Source organism: Glossina fuscipes, unplaced genomic scaffold (genome assembly GCF_014805625.2).
Source record: "Glossina fuscipes isolate IAEA_lab_2018 unplaced genomic scaffold, Yale_Gfus_2 28, whole genome shotgun sequence".
Taxonomy (NCBI): Eukaryota; Metazoa; Arthropoda; class Insecta; order Diptera; family Glossinidae; genus Glossina; species Glossina fuscipes.
The window spans coordinates 2,956,476-2,973,713 of record NW_023998423.1 but is presented as its reverse complement, the minus strand read 5'-3'; the positions used below and the strand labels follow the sequence as shown (position 1 = coordinate 2,973,713).

The 17,238-nt window shown below is 34.6% G+C and overlaps 1 protein-coding gene across 1 annotated transcript; it reads left to right on the top strand.

The window, feature by feature from the left end:
- The first annotated feature begins 6,873 nt into the window (after positions 1–6,873).
- LOC119636190 (protein eiger) lies at positions 6,874–16,021 on the top strand. The gene is made up of 7 exons (XM_038031410.1): positions 6,874–7,744; positions 10,051–10,218; positions 14,136–14,500; positions 14,906–15,010; positions 15,099–15,199; positions 15,273–15,383; positions 15,445–16,021. Exons 1-7 carry the CDS (start codon positions 7,559–7,561, stop codon positions 15,813–15,815), a joined length of 1,407 nt encoding a protein of 468 aa, XP_037887338.1. The 5' UTR covers positions 6,874–7,558; the 3' UTR covers positions 15,816–16,021.
- The last annotated feature ends 1,217 nt before the right edge of the window (positions 16,022–17,238 follow it).

The following is a 17,238-nucleotide window of genomic DNA, read 5'->3' as shown; positions in this document are numbered from 1 at the left end:
TCTTCCCAGTAGGTATGCATTTGACACAGGCGCTCTTCTCGTAGTTCTTTGGCAAAACCCCGAAAGTTGAAGGTAAAATTGTTGTATAGGTTATGAAGTTTTTTCAAAGACAGACTTAAAACATCTATTAAGAAAATAAAAAAAAAAAAAAATGAATTTTACTGATCGTTTTTTTACTTATCTTTACTCTAACGAACGGACGTAGCGAGGGTATACTTGTAACCTCCTAACTGACGCCTTTTACAAGGTCACAGTACACAGACAAGGACGAACACTTTTTTTTGACAGTCGTGAACGCAATAACAAGAAGATTTCACGGATGAAGTTACCAAATGTCTCTGTAGTCCATAACTCTGAACACTGGCTACAATGTATAAAAATTTTGCTAGTCTTTTATAAATTGGCTGTTGTAATATTTAAGATTAATGATATTTAAAAAGAAATGGAAATATTAATTAATCGTACCGATTTTTCTGTTATGCTTACATCTGTGTGTATCCCACGTATGATATAATTTCAAATAAGAATATCTTTTGATCTTCTTATATTTTTTTTGTTTATTTTGCCGGCATTTAATTAATACGCTTACATGAAAAAGTTCAAGGTCAATTGTAATTGGCTAGCGTTATCCATTCAAAAGCCTCAAACTTCGTTGCATATTGAAAATTTTTTAAGCTTTTACGTATTAAATCAGACAAATAAGAACATTATAGTCGGGCTAGGCCGACCATTAGATCACATCACATAACGCGATCCAAATTTGGCAAACTTAATTTACTTCCCAAAAATTTTATTATTCTTCAGTTTCGATCATAAAAATTCGAAATGAGACTTTTTCTCCTTATAAGGGTTTGCTTTTTACGATAATTTCTACATATGTTAGGGTCCAAAAGGAAGGCTTACGTTATCCGCCCATTTATGTGCTTAATTGGTACTTGGGACCAATTTTCATCAAAAAATATCCAAAATTGAACTCTTTTCTGAAGGGATTACTCATGAGGTTCGTGGGAAATTTTATATGGAGTGGTTACTTTTTATTATACTGGTCGATATGGAGTCAATTTTTGGTCTCAGATTGTCTGTCCGTCCATCGGTCTTTTTTTTAAATCTTTGAGATATTTTAATGAAATTTGGGTCACCGCTATGTGTATGTCTTATATAACATCTTATTTTGAGAGGTCATAATATGATTAAGTGTACTAGGCAAAGTGGTGTAGGGCTTTTCATAGTAACCCCGGTCCCACTGGAGTGTTTTACTTATTTCACATTAACAATTATCAGTAAGAAGAAAAGCTATATATTTGAAGATAGTTACGATATCAAAATTAATCCGTTTCACAAAATGTGCTGTTACACCACGACGTGAGTCACAGTCAGATAGTCAGAAAGGAATTCGTCTTCCAACCAAATATAAATATTCACAAAGAATAGCTTCTGCAAAGTGCGAATACCGTTTCGGGACAGTAATTTTTTTTGCCTTTTGAATATTTTTTTTAGTTTCATATGTTTAATGCATTTAATGTAATGCTGATTTTTCAACACGTCAGTCACGTTTCGTGCATTTTTCTTCATGCGCATTTTTGTTTCGTGGAAATGGATGTGCAAGATATGGGATTTCAACGTCCTGTTTTGGCATGGTTGCGCTAGGAATTTCCCGGGCGTGTTATTTCACGTTTCGGTGTTGTGTATTAGTCACCAAGCCCGTGTTATTTCAAAGTCATCGAAAATTACCTCGAAGGGAACCACTTCTGTAGGGATTCTCGTGGAGCAGATTTGAGTGTCCTTATATTGCACAGATGATAGCAATGCCTTAAAGAATATTTCGGCCCAATGTTTTGCTTTATTGAAGTTTTCTATTGGCAATGAGGAAAGATGACCACATACACCGTCGGGCCCGACACCGTGATCAGTCGCTTGAATACACTAATAACGAAAAAAGAGACAGACAGACAAGCTTAGATCGATTCAGAATTACCTTCGAATAAGAGGTGGGTCTACTTCAACAGCGTTACCTGCTAGGTGTTGCATACATCCGCACAAACTCAATATACCCTTGTACCACATTTGGTGTAAGGTATAATAAATATTCTTGTAAATCATAAAAACTAAATGTGCGTTGTTATATAAAGCGCCTCGACATGCACATTTATTTATATACACATCTATATGTACTGTAAACATCCTCTAAAGTCTTGTAGCACTACATATATGTTACCACTTAACACTTTAATTATCTTAAATTTAATTAAAAATGAACTTAAAGAAAATATTACGGCTTCTCCCTATATAAACATATCAACAATTTTGCAAGCAATGTAATCTCTAACAACATTCTACAGATTCACTTGCATCCTATGAACTCATCAATGATGAGAAACTTGTGAGAAATATTACCCACGAAAGGATAATATTTTTAATGCGACTAACACTTCTTAAAGCGCAGGTAGAGCGTCAGAATTGTTTAATTTGAGATTTTGCTGACTCTTGAGGAATATAAGTGTTTTGCGGCGCTTACAGATATCGTCTTAGGGAGCAGAAGCTTCGTCAAATAATTGTTAGTTACTACTGGGACACTAGATTAATGAAACATACTATTTTCGTTCCCCGTTTGAATGCTTTAGACAGTGTATGATCGATATCAGCTTAGGATTTCTTCTCCTGGTTCGATAGAAACCTCAGATCGATCTCAAAATCTATAAGTGTATCTCGAATCTATAAGTGTATCATGAATAAAATATTATTGTAAGATCCGAACTCCTCGCATCTTTTAAAAAATCTGAAAAACATTTGAAAATTGGATAGCAGGGCCGATTGAGTAAATAATTCGTGTGAAATTTGTAAAATTTAAAGCGAAATATCTAGGAATTGAAAATTAATGTAGAGAGCAATCGATTTTAAAAGCTTGGAATTCTTTATTGAAAGCAATCTTTGCGCAATAGTTGTTTGTGAAAACTATTGTCGACTTATGTGATGGGTGTGCAACATTCGTCATAAGACTATTCCTTCTTTTTATTATTTAATTCTATTTTTTATCTTTATACGTTTATATCTGAGATATATCAGGCAGGCAGGCATTAATCTTCAGCGACTGGATAATGTTTTCATTTTAAAATAAATAAACATATGTATGTACATGTGAACATTTATATGTACACACACATTCATATATACATATGTAAAAACTTAGATATATATATATATAATTATATATATAGAGAGAGAGAGAGAGAGAGAGAGAGAGGAAGAGAAAGAAGAGTACATGCTTAGAAGAGCTTTCGTGCATTACTTTTACGCAATGTACTTTAAAGTATTTACAAAGATATTCTTTTCTTTTTATTATTGAACAATTGAATTAATTTTCTTTCGTTCCATTTGGAACTTTATTGGTGATAGAATAGAAATACATAATATTAAAAAATAAGAAAATAATAGTCGGTCGTGACCGAATCTTTTACATCCATCACCGTTATCCTAAAAAAGATACCAAAAATTAGAGATTTTTTCAAAAGTTTTCGTGGCATAGGCGTACAGGCATTGTAGGCGTGTCCTTAGAAAAGTCCTTAGTTAAGTCATTCCAAATTTGCAAATGTCCCAGAATTCAGCCTGTCTCTGCGCGTTATAATTAAGTTTTGATACTCTTTAATATTAGGTGAGCGTGGTACCTTAGAAATCCGTGCAAAAAAAATCGTATAAGAATATACTTGCGGCATATGGTAAATATGGTGATATGTTCCACAACTTTAAAAAATCGGGTAAGCTCCATATATTTTTTCAAAAAACCGTGCAGAAAAAGAAATAACGAATTCCATTTTACACATCTATAAAACAAAAACTATTCATTTTTATTATAGAAAACGGATTAAAATTAGTGTACAGTGAAAATTCAGTTCATAAGTACATACAATATACGAAAATGTAACTTGAAATTAGGAATAAAAACCATTTTCGGAACTATTTATCATTGCTCGATGCGTGCCTATTTATTACGATCAGTAGGTGTGTGCGGTATGTCTAGCACAACTGTCAGGTATGATTCAAATGAAGAATATCATTCGCTATTAACTGCCAAGCCGCGGCAACGCAAGTCACTAATAACCATGTGGGCATAAATGGACCGACTTTTGATCACAGTATTTCCCCAAATGTGTTTTGTTGCCATATGCATAAGTCACTGTGAGACATTGTCAAAACTAAAATTAAGAACAAGTTTGTTTTCTTGGATTCGTGCTAGAACAGAAAATTCGTGTATTTTCTCTCCTAGATGAATCGTGTAAAAAAAACCGTATAAAAAGAGTGGGGATGTATAAGCCAACGAGCAGATCTTTACGTTTATATTAACTTAGAATTCCAAACCGGTCTTCAATATGCGCACGGCTAATAAGGTACCACAGAGCCTTACAACTAAGTTAGGTAAGTTTAGGTACTCGTTTATACTCGCTAAGGGCTAAGGGACGCGAAGCTTTTTTAAGTTATTGGCGTAATATCTACTTACCTAAGCGTAATGTCTTGTTCATGTTTTGCGGTTCTTTGGAATTGCCAAACAATTGATTCACGGAAGTGAAATCGACACAAAAATAATAAAACGAAGGAAATTAATTCAAGTATTCAACAATATTTATTTTTAAACGTACATATGTAAATATGATTTGAGGTTTTCTTCTATAAAAGTATTTCTTTCTTTCTAAAGGAAAACAATCTAGTTTTTTTTTTTTTTGTATATACAATTTTATGTCAAAAATATCGCTTCATTAAAGAAGTCAAGTAATGCTTTAAATATTTTTAATAAATTTGCAGAATAATAAAAAAATGCTAAACTGTGTATGTAAGTCGTAGTTGCTGTCTTATCTCATCAACATTTGTTCTTTATCACTGAAACGCTTAGATACAGATACAGATACATAATGAAACCATCATTAAAATGTCATAAGATTTCAAGTGATAGTAGTAGTCGAAATCAATCTGTGAAGCCACAAATTTTATATGGAAAAGAAAATTGAAAAAAAAAAAAAAAATCTTTAAGTTATATATATTTGAATTTGCATTTTCTAGAAAGCATTTCGATAGGCGATTGCTTCGATTTCATCTTGGAAACCCATTGCCCGTAATGTTGAAGATTTTAAGATAAAAAGCTATAAATAAGAATGATTTTATATTAATGGCCGTTGCCTTCTGACGCATTTACAGTTTTTGAGTTCTGAAGACAACTGCCAAGTAGTTTGATACGATATTTATGTCTCTAGTACGACTTGTATTAACATTACAGAGATTTTTTATCCATTTGGCAGTCAATGATCTATCACAGATCGGACGCCCTAACCTGGATTAGGATATGTGTAATGTGCGACAACCACCACCGATCTGATCGAAAGTACAGTTTATGTAATTTGCTGGAATTTCGAAGGTCCTTGATGAAATCCACGCCGTGAACTAACATCGACGGTCTTATCTTCTGATGGCGAGAAATCCCCAAGCTCGGGGAATTTTGCTCTTTCCCTCGATGCACAGAGACCTGAAAGTGTTTTTATTTCCGGTACTACGTTTGACAAGAAGTCCCGAATCAATGTCCGCGCGAATGGACCATTGCGGCAGTTTCGTGATGGCTGTGTTTGGCTAAATGGCGAAAAGAGCCTACTTCCTTGCTCAGTACAGAGTTGCATTGCAAGCGGGTGTATGATCCAAAGGAAAGCAGAGATTTCAGATGGCCTTCACTGTCATTGGAGCTAGGCACAGGCCCATATACGTGTCTCTATCTGGGTTTCACGGACTAATTGTCGTCGGGGACTGTTTAAGATCTACTAAGACAAGTAATTTTGCTATCGGGTAGGAGGTATGTTGCCTTACTTTCAAAGCCGGTTTCAGTCAAGGTTATGTTAATAGTTTAGTAGAAAGGTAATGCTGCAAGTCTTGATCCTTGGTTTACTTACGTTCAATGCGTTGATAATAATTTTTCTTCTTTTTTTTTTTTTACAAATGAATTAGCAACACTGACATACCCTGGCCTTTCAGTAATGGATATTAAAAAAATCAGTGCTTATGTTCAAAATGCTGACTAATCTAACATATATTGTGTAATGTTTGTGCGTAGAAGCAGTCTGCATAGATATAGAAAAATGAAAAATTTTCTTCTATTACTACAAATGCCGGTTCTCTCGCACATCGCACATCGCACATCGCACATTCACATTTGCTACCACCCATTATTAATGCATTTGTCTATCACTTGACGACGGTACCGCTGTAAACTAAATGGACAAAAATACTCGAGTATAATTAAGAAAACTTGGCGTAGGGTCGACAGCATATAAGCATTTCAACAATGTTGACCATAAAATCACCGGATAAGGGCTCTAAGACGGTATATATGCAGCAACCAACCAACACCAACAACAACAGGAATTAAATAAATAAAAACAGTTTATAAAAAAAATGTTCCCTTAACAATGCGGCATATAATTAAACAACAACAGTACGCATAACAAGAGTCATTTCAAAATGTTTCTGTATTTTGTTGTTTACGTTGTGTTTATATGTGAGAAAAAAAGAGGCAGAACGAACGAAGAGTTTGTGAAAACAAATCCAAAAAAAAAATATACATATATATCTTTAAGCTAAAATACTTTTATGCGTTCGTATGCATGTGCATGATGTGCATGGTATAGGAAGAATTTTGAGTACGAAAAGATTCTTTTTTATTCTTATTAGTCGTCGTAATTGTTGTTGCTCTTGCCCTCTCATTAAAATGATCTCGACTGATAGTCAATCCTAGTCAGTAGTGGCGGTGGTAATAGTATTAGTACAAGCTACAACAACACTACCAGCAGCAACACAAGCAGCAATGATCCCATCTAGTCGAGAAGGAAGAAAATTTCTGTTTTAGTCGCGTGCGAGACACAAGAACGAACAGACAAAACGTTTATCAGGCACCGCATTAGTGTCAGTTGTACATATCGTCAATATTCTTACTGTGTGGACCGATATTGTTTTTGGCACTTTAGGTTAAGTAAAAAAAATAAATAAAAAATAAAATAAATAAATAAACGAAAGTGAGAGAAAGATTGTAATGGACGGTCAATCGGTCGTTCGCGTGCATTACATTTTATCGTGATAATGGCCCAAAAGCACTACACACCTTTACATATCATATAAACAGCATCCCATAGTTACACATACATAAGCAGAAAGATGTCTAAATAATACGAAACTTTTATCGGGAAGATCGATCGATCATTATCACTTATTTTCTAATCAATGTTTGTTGTGTGAGAGTGAAAGCAAAGGCGAATAAAATAAAGAAATAAGAAAATAAATAATAATAAGAAATAACAAAAAGAAAGAAGGAAAACACACTAAACTTGTTTTAGGCTCTGCAAAGGCTTTGCAACATCGACATGCGATAAGTACCTATGGATCACGCTCTTGATTGCTTCTGCGAATGCGAAGCGATAAAAGAATATTAAATAAATTGATCAGCAATCAAATAAAGAATTCAAACAAAAAAAAATAAAGAAAAAGAAAAAAAATAAATAAAAATAAAAAAACCAAAAGGAAATAAATTAAAATGACTGTAGAGACTTTGAAACCATTCATAACACCTACAAGTGGTGTTGACAATTTTTCTTTGGCGAATCATAAAAGTAACGCCTGCTCATCGTCCATAACGCAACACACTCGTCGTTCTTACTTCCTGATAAATATTACAAGTGCTTTGGCAATTGTTTTGACTTTTGTACTCTTGGGTGTTACGGTAAGTGTATGTACGTATATGTTGCTTACATTCTTCTTACTCTTAAGGTTTTTCATTCAATGAATACGCGTGAATACGTGCGTATGCACAAGCGGCGCTGTGTATACAAATATGTAAATGAACGGAATAATCTTTTAATTTGAGTTTTTTTTTTTCTATCAACTTTTCCTATTTAAGCACTTGTTTAACAGATAATTGTATAGATCCAAAGATACTACTTACAAGTGAATTATCTAAAACTAATCTAAATATTGATTTAAGAAAAGAATTCGCGATGTCCTCCCAATAGATGGCTTTAACTTTCAGTTTATTTTGATAAGACAAACTGTATCAATCCGTACTGTAGCGCCTGTGTGAAAGGTGACAATCCACAGATAACCAAGAAATAAAAGCATTGTGACATTTATTAACTCAGTCAACTCGGTCGAAAGCAACTGCGTTTTGAATGTCAGAGAGAATCTGCCATATTTTGCGATATGACTTGGACCGACTTGATAACCCGTTGCGAACTTGTCAAACAATTTCTGATGTTTATAGTCAAAATGCCTTATCAAAATCAACGACAAGCAAATGGTGTGCTCGATGTGAAAGAAGTGCCGCCAAAGCGGACGAACTTTTTTCAAAAATTGGGACAAACCGGCGTATAATATTTTTATCTTCTGCGGTCGATCGGCCAGGAATAAGTTTTAAACCACTTACCTAAGAAGAGATACATTAGGGGTATCGCAACCGAATATGAACCGAATCTTCACCGGCGAATCGCTGGCAAAACGAAGTGTAATCCAATCATATTTGAAAAGATTGGTAACGGTGGTGCGGCACTGGATTCTACAAGAACGAAACGTGCAATAGCAAGCGTAAAGCGAGATTGTAGAGTATAATAAATCAAATTGACCTGCGAATGTCTGAGAAAGTCACAACATGACTCGAATAAACAAAACCTAAAGCAGATGTAATATCCAAGTCTTAAGTTTTGATGGCAAGGCCGCAACGCTCTGCGGTACTTTATTAACCGTGTACGTGTTCTAGACCAATTTGGAATTCTGAGCTTATATATCCTTCCGCTTTTTTTTTTTTTTTTTTTTTTTTTTTTAATATGACCAATCACTCAAGGGATGTCCTCTGTTCATGAAACGAGGAAAATCGCAGTCTTTAGTAGGCGTGTGTCTAAACGTCAAGTACAATGTCTTTACCGACTGAGCAATCATTGCACCTGCGGCCAAGAGTAAGCTCTAACGCAGTTGAAATTTGAATCCGCGAATAGTGAGTTGGTAGACGCGATTCTTATTTACTCGGCTGAAAGCAAATCATTTAATGTTCGAATATTAGTAAAGCTGAAGGGTGCATACGAAGTATTGATCCTAAAGACATGTTTATGAATAGACTCATTTCGACTAAGATGAAGAAAAGGAAGACGGTACGATAGCTAATTGTTTAAAGCGACCACGTTTGCTGCACGTTCTTAACAATTGGAATTCCCTGCGATAAGTCGCATTCCCATTAGAAGCGAATTACGAAAAACTCTTTGATATTAGGCAAGACCACATCTAGCCAGTTAAGCGAATCAGTTTCGTAACAGGACTAAAAAATACGCAAAACAATAATAAGACGCGACATCGCCTATTAAGTTACGTCAGTCACTTGAGGGTAAAGATGGAAGTCCTTCGACCGCCAAGTAGTCAGCCCATCGCTAAACAAGTGGCGAATATATCCGTTAGAATGACACTGCAATATTTGAAGTTGATACGTATGGCGTGATAGCTTGGCGTGGCTTGGGCGAACATTTTTTTTCTCCTGTTTTAACATTTCCAACAATTTGCGGGTTTTTTTTTTTTGTTTTTATGCCGAATACCGAAGGAAGGGATTACATTTATGTTGCCAACATGTTTGCTAAGCCCAGAAGGACTCTGCGGAGGCCATATAAAGTACAAATACTCTTCATCAAATAAGTCAAAATATGAGTCAATGCAAAGTTTGTCCGCCAGCCCTTTTGCTCATATTTTGTGGTATATTAGACATGCTCTTGACCACAACAGCGAAGACGTCGGCTGCAAAAACATTAAATATTGTTGCGTGCAGGTTAGTATTGCAAATAGGCAAACCTGGTTAAGCAATAAAGGACCTCTGCTTTCAAAACCAAATAAATGGGCATTTTGCTCGTTACTTGTGAACTGTAGCAGTATTTTAGTTTAAGTTAACGGTGGTGGGTACATAGGGTTCGATCAAAGGCGAGCATAATTCTCTTACTTATTACAGTTTTTATGAACTAAAAAAAAAAAAAATGTTTCTTTTCTTCGTCCCAACAGATCTGGCATTTAATACTTATAACGAATTTAAGATTCGCTAATGAAAATAACACGAACAGTATTAAAGAGCTTCAAAAGGAAGTCGTTACACTCAACAAGATCATTGAAAGTCTACAGAAACGATTGGGTATACCATATCTCGATGATTTAGATGATTTTGAAGAAGAGGTAAGTGGAATACACACAAATCTTCTTATATCGTAATGCACTTTATAACTATAAATCAATTTTAAGAATTATTAAAATAATGAAAAACAAAAAAAACAAAAAAGAAAGAAAGTCGGGAAAATATTTTTAGCTATGAACTCATAAATATATCTGATTCGCTTTATTAAATCATTTATAACTATACATACAGTGATGGAGTAAAAAGTGACCGTATCTTTTTTTCACGGGGCATACTATTGTAGACAGTTACAAACCTTATAATCGGGCAAAGCTGATCATCAAACGCCTCTTGTTCGTTCGCCTAAAACAATTCGTAATTTATTTTCCTGATAAAATGTCAAACGATTGTAAAATGGGAAAAGCTTCAAAAAATGCTCCCTTCCAATCTAAACTTTTCACGTTAAGCTAACAAGTTGACATTTTTGTCGTTAGCAGTTGGATGCGTACAGTTTTCAAGGTTTACCTTCTTCATCAGAGGCCGTCCTTGGGAAATATCTGTACAATCTTCCAACAACTGTCATATATTCCGGATATTTTGTGCAATTCCCTTTAACGCCTTCCATTTTTTCTTCTAACCAATTACGTCTGTTGTTTCTACACCGCCTCTAAGATAACTCTCTCCATTGCTTCTATGGGCTCTCTGGAAAGCGTATCGGCTACGTTTTTTGTTCCGGTACGGTTACGGTATTTTACGGAAAGGCGTACTATTGCAGCTCTAGCACCAATCGTTCAATTCACCCTGATGGGCTATGGGTCATTTTAATGGGAGATTATGTCTTTATAACGATAAATTTATTCACTTACCAAATTCGGTTTCATCAGTTTTTCAAAGTAAGCCGTTACAGGGGATTCGATTCAATGCATTTTACCTAGCGTTTGTCCTTGGGTCGTGATAATGTTACTATGCAAGATTTCACAATTTACGACTTGTAGTTTAAATACACAAACACATTGACAAATGTAGAAAAAATAGACAGACATGTTTAAGCTGATTTAGGAAAGATCAAGAGGACCAAATCGATCGATGTAAAAAAAGTGAGTCAGTCTTAAGCCCTTCTAGACGATACTAAACAACCGTGAGAACTTAATATTCCCTGTGCCTGCAAGTGCATATGCGGCGTAGAATGTAAGTCGTGCAGGCTATAAAAATAAATTACACGTAGATGATAATCTACAACTCTTATCGTAATTTATATATTATTAGAAATAGATTGATTAGCTTTCAAATATTCATCAAATACTCTTCGCACAAAGTTTTTTCAATTATTATTATTATTATTATTAATTTCGCCAGAGAAATAAATTCTAAGACTAAAGTCTTAGAAGCACTAGCATCTAAGGCTATCGGCTTTTTTTAAAAACTCTGCCGCACTTGAGATTCGAATCCACGACCACGATCTAGTCGAGATTCCTCGCCTTCGGCTACTCAGGCGGATTTTTTCAAATATGTATACGACATAAGGATTAAAATAATTTTTCATAAGTAAAACATGTCTTCAAAACCGAAATAGTTAGAGATTCTAAAAAGTTTTTCAAAATGCTAAAAGAAAAGAAAGGGAAGAGTTGCCTATGAAGACGTTAGGACGACAACCTTGTACGGATACGCCGTGTTTTGAGGGTTTGTGTTATTATATTATCCATAACGTGTGTGAACTGAGCTTTCTAAAAACTAGTAAGAAAGTAACTAACGCTTTGCGGAGAATTTCTAGAAGCCACGTACAAAATTTTTAAAACACTTCATTAACTGCGGCCGAACCGGCGAGTCGTTTACGTCCGATTTTATGTTAGACATTCCAATTGCTTTCCTAAATCTTTTTAGATCAATAGCTTAAATTTCGAACAATTTAGATAAACATTGCGTCAATGCATACCTTATTGTGCAACGCGCAAACTTCTTATATCTTTGGGCGCACAAATGTGGCAACATTATTGACAGACCCTTACGACTTGTTGGGCGTACCAAAGTTCAAACCAGACGTCTCAAAACTCCATGACATTTTGAAACTAGTTACAGTTACAGTTTCTTAATGAGGCTATTTTGTCTGGCTTTTTGATGGGAAAGAAAATCTCAAAGTCCGGTATTATTAAGTTGTCTAAGATAGCAGATAGGCTGAAGACGTCAACAGGCCGCCCATTCACACTTTTGACCACAAGGTGTTGATAAGTAAGAGACCGGTTTGGCATTGTTTAGACAAAATAAAAAGGATTCTTTCATGCGAGAAGTTTCAATAGATGAAAAATGAATTTATTACCACCACCGGATCGAAATCGGCTGTGAGCCGATTGGACATAATCGGCAAAAGAAACACAAAGCGCCGCTAAAGCGATGGTAACTTTGAACCCTATCGTTTGAAGGTTGCTGCTACAAAGAAGTCATATGTGTCTCTCAACAGTGTTGCCAAAATGTATGTCATCCCAAAGTTTTATTGAGTGCTTTGATAGATGCTTTCGCGAAAAGAGAGTTGTTTAATCGACTCAGATCCGAGCCGAGCTTTTCTGTAGAAAGTGGTTACATCAGATTCACTCGTCTGTTGGTAAGACTAAGAACTACCCAAAGGAGAATAAATATATATATTGAACGTGATACTATGATTTAACTTAGGCCTGGTCAATCTTTGCCTGTTTCCCTTATATACTGTTTTAAATTAGCTAGGATAGAGAGAGCTTCTCATTTAAAGGCCAGAAGTCGCGTTTGACCATCTTACAACCAAGCCTACAATGGTCAAAAAACTGTAGCCCGCACTCTACAAAAGACTTCATTTTAAAATTTGGTATAAAGTTTTGCAAAAGTTCAGCATGAAAATTGACCTCAATATCCAACTGACCCGGTACATGGTGTTTTTTGTATTCGCTAGCGAGATATAAGGTTATGACAGATTTTCCTTTCCGCTTGTGACACTCGGAAATACCTTGTAAGATACACGTTACGCATGTTCTTGATCAACGCAAGATATTGATTCGATTTAGTCATGTTTGTCTGTCTGCCTGTTTGTTTCACGAATATCCACTTAGTTGACGGTTTAAAAATGACCGTAGTTCTCTTCCAACAGCACAGGGTGATAGACCAAAACCTGGGCCGCACAGAAGATATTTACAGACGCAGACGTTAGTTTGAAGCACTGTACATAGTTGTGCTAAGAAAACAGACCAGATATGCCTACAATATTTGAAGACCTATAAGAAGTACTTACTTCAAATACTGTTTAAGACCAGTTAAGAAACTTTTGTAAATATCCTTCCAATCGACCAATTTGCATATCTGTGCTTAACAAAATATTGGCTTACGCTTCTAGGTATCAAAAATCCGCATCTAAGCGAGTAGAATTTTTCCATTTGCTTTGTTTGTGTGGGAGCCTTTTACGGAGGTACACGTAGTATAACTGAACGAAAAGTCATTACTATAATTATTTCGTCTTTTAATTAATTTAAATAATTTTCTGTTAATTAAAGTTCTGTTAAGGCCTAGATCTGTTAAGATTACTTCGGCTAAAATATTGTTTCGAGGCCAAAGTTTTTCATCTCACTGTATGTGCACACATTTACAATTATATACTTATTTATACATTTGCCGTTTGTTTGTATTCGCTTAATTAGGTTAAAATTGGCATAGAGGCGCCGTCATAGAAAAAAAAATATTTTCTTTTTTTAAAATAATAAATTTATAAAAATTTTTTGGCAATGCAAGCATATTTTGTTAATGATTTCCTCTCAAATTTATGATATATGTATATATTCATATACATATGTATACGTTTTTTATGCTTCAATTAAATGCAGGATGTTTGAGAAATTTGCAAGCAATTCTCGCAATTCAATATCCAAATATGTTAATCAATAAATTAATCAATAAATTACATACACTAATACCACCCCACCATTGTGCTCTAATCTTTATTTTTTTTTAATTGCTTTTTTAGTATAAAAATGTTGTTGGAGGTCTCTTTCCCGACAGTTACGATAAGTTTAAAGATAAAGATCTTGAGAAGGAGAACACAGAAAGTGAAGGAGAAGATTATGAAGAAGACATCGTTTTAGAAGAGGACGATCTCAATGATAATGATAATGATGGTAATGATGACGATGATGATACTGACGATGGTACTGATACGGATGAAGACGATGTTGATGACTATGAAAGTTATGATGATTTAATGGAGAAATTCCGCAATTATGAGAATGAGGAGAATAATAATAATGATAATAATGACTCGCGCATCGTTAATGACAATTTATATGATGATTTTGAGAAATATAAAGATTCCAAAAATAAAAATAAGCAAAGGTAAGTCAACTCAGCTTATGTAAATTTTAATGTTTAGATTAAAAAAAAATTGTTGTTTTTACACCCACCGCCGAAATATGAGAGGTATATTCGTTTTGTGAAAACGTTTGTAACATCCAGCAACAAGCTTCGAAGACTCTACAAAGTACATGTATTCTTGATCCACATCAAATTGTGAATTGATTTAAGCGTGTCCGTCGGTCCGTCTGCATAAACTCTCTTGCAAACATTCTTCTGGCCGCAAAAATGAACATATCGCCGCGCCCATCCAATCTCATAGAGTACGATAAGTTAATTCTTTTCCTTTTTTTAGTCTTTCTTGAGATAACGGCGATGGGAATAAAAGATTCGGTCATGAGCGAATATTAATGTTCTCACTTGTTTTTCTTTAACTCTTTCACATAGAGAAAGGAAACCGCGTGCTCTAATGCATGAAGATGCGCGACAACAAAGCGGAAGCGATGATTTGGTAGAAGATGTCATACCAAAGCAGAAAACCACTATAATAAGGTAAAGAGAGCTTTATTACTCTGTATACAAAAGAGAAAGGATTGCTTGTTAATTCGTTTCATTTCATTTCCGTTTTTATATGAAAAAGGCCGAGCAAATCTTTCATTAGCAATGGTAGGCATAATCACAAACATTCACCCATGCGTCATTACGGATCCCGAAGACGTAAGGTACCAACAGTTAAAAGTGGTAAATGTGTTGACCTTTATAATCATTTCTTAAACTTGATTCAAAAGACAAAAAAAATATTCGTTCCTTTCAGCGAAAAATTCAGCTTTAAGCTCAGCTAATACTTTGCTCATTAGTAAACCTGCTGCACATTTTCATTTAAATCGTAAAATCCCCGACGCTCATTCGTCCCTAAAAGTCAACTGTAGGTGTTTTCTATTTCCTTCTCTTTCTTCTTTATTTTTCTTCTTTTTTTTTTTCTTCAGCTTATGGAGGCGATATGTATATTGGACATACTAGCTGGACTAATGAAGTGAATATCGATCAATATTTTCATATCGAAAATGGTGTCTTGACTATTCGCGAATCGGGTATTTATTATGTTTATGCTCAAGTATGTTATAATAACACGCACGACCATAATGGTTTTGTTGTATTTCACGGCCAACGACCGTTTTTACAATGCCTTCAAACTGTACCCACTAATATGTCATTGAAAATTCATACCTGTCATACGAGCGGTTTAATATATTTAAAAACACATGAAAAATTACATTTAAGAGATTTTCATAGTGAACGTGATGCGGTTTTGAAGGATTCAAACAATAGAAGTTACTTTGGCTTAATGAAAATCTGAAAAAGAAAACAACAACAACAACAACAAAAGTGTAGCAATGATAAGCATTAGATATATTTATGCATTTTTTTAAATTATTATCGAATCATTATTTTCAACTGTCTTGTTAGCTGCATATACATATATATATATATATATGTATATATGTGTATGTATATATATATATTACGAAAAGAACAAAACCACACTCCCACGCATAACACGCGCTTACTCACACACACGATTCGTCTATTCAATGGCTCTTTATAATGTACATATAAAAAAAATAAAAACGTATAAACAAATAAAAAAAAAGAAGAAAATCATGACAATTGTTCTTTGCAACGTTTAATGCGGTTGTATTGTGGTTTTATTACTCGATTTTTAATTCTTTTATTTTTATTTTTTTTATCACTACCAGCATAGTACAGCACGTAACAGGTGTTTTTGTGTATGTGGGGTATATCATATATGAGAAGTTGAAAACTTCACCATGAGAGAGAAAGCTTCTCAATGAAGAGGTTATAAGAACTGAGTCCTAAACCGGCAGAGAGACAGATAGAGCGAGAGAGAGAGAGAGAGAGAGAGAGAGCCGGCGAAAAATCGTACACTCTGAGCAATTGCAGCATATACTCGTATGTCAACAAACCATAAATTCAATGTTACTGAGAATTCACAAAAATAGTTATAGACTGAAAAACAAACGCCAAACATCAAAGTAAAAGACATTAGCCAATATAAACTTTTATATTTGACAATAGAACTAACGATGTTTTGCTTATATCTATTTCTGCCAAAAGAAGTCAATTTGATTGCGAAATCCCCACAAAAGTCCATATAAGAAGTTAGAATTTGGCATATTTCTAACATATCTTCATCGATTACAAACGATTAAACGGTTAGAACGTAGTGGCGGTATGTCTACCTTGACGCCCACATCTTATTTTTATTTATTAGCAATTATAAAAGCATAGGCCATAAACATTAGCGTAAATCATGGCCTCACTCCATCACTGGCATTGTAATCGTCCATTGCTTTTATCAGAGGAAATGCATTTAAGGAGTCTTCAAAGGATCTCTAAGTCAAGAGCCAGCGCATTCGGGTATCGAACTGAAACGACCATAAACGAATGTTCAGCCGATATTAATTTAAAAAATTTCCTGCTTCACCTAGAAAATTATAGTCGTTCGATCAAGATTTTGAGCGCTTGTGATTGAAAAATTATGTAGAGATAGACTAGCAACCTAAGTTTTCGGTAGACTGAAAAAGAGAACGAGAGAATGAGAGAACTTTTTGATATTTTCGTCTACAGGTTTTGATCCAGCGAAGATATTTCCAAAAACTTATGAGCCAGATATTCATTAGGACCACCTTCATCTTCATCTCAAAGACAATAAAATTTTAATTCATATTTATTTCCACTTTCGCAATTCTTTTTTAAGG

Bases quoted from the DNA above. Each gene is read 5' to 3' on its own strand.
- LOC119636190 (XM_038031410.1), top strand. From the start codon at position 7,559: ATGACTGTAGAGACTTTGAAACCATTCATAACACCTACAAGTGGTGTT. The intron at 14,501-14,905 runs GTAAGTCAACTC...TCTTTCACATAG, and splicing joins AAAAATAAAAATAAGCAAAG to AGAAAGGAAACCGCGTGCTC. The intron at 15,384-15,444 runs GTAGGTGTTTTC...TTTTTTCTTCAG, and splicing joins TTCGTCCCTAAAAGTCAACT to CTTATGGAGGCGATATGTAT.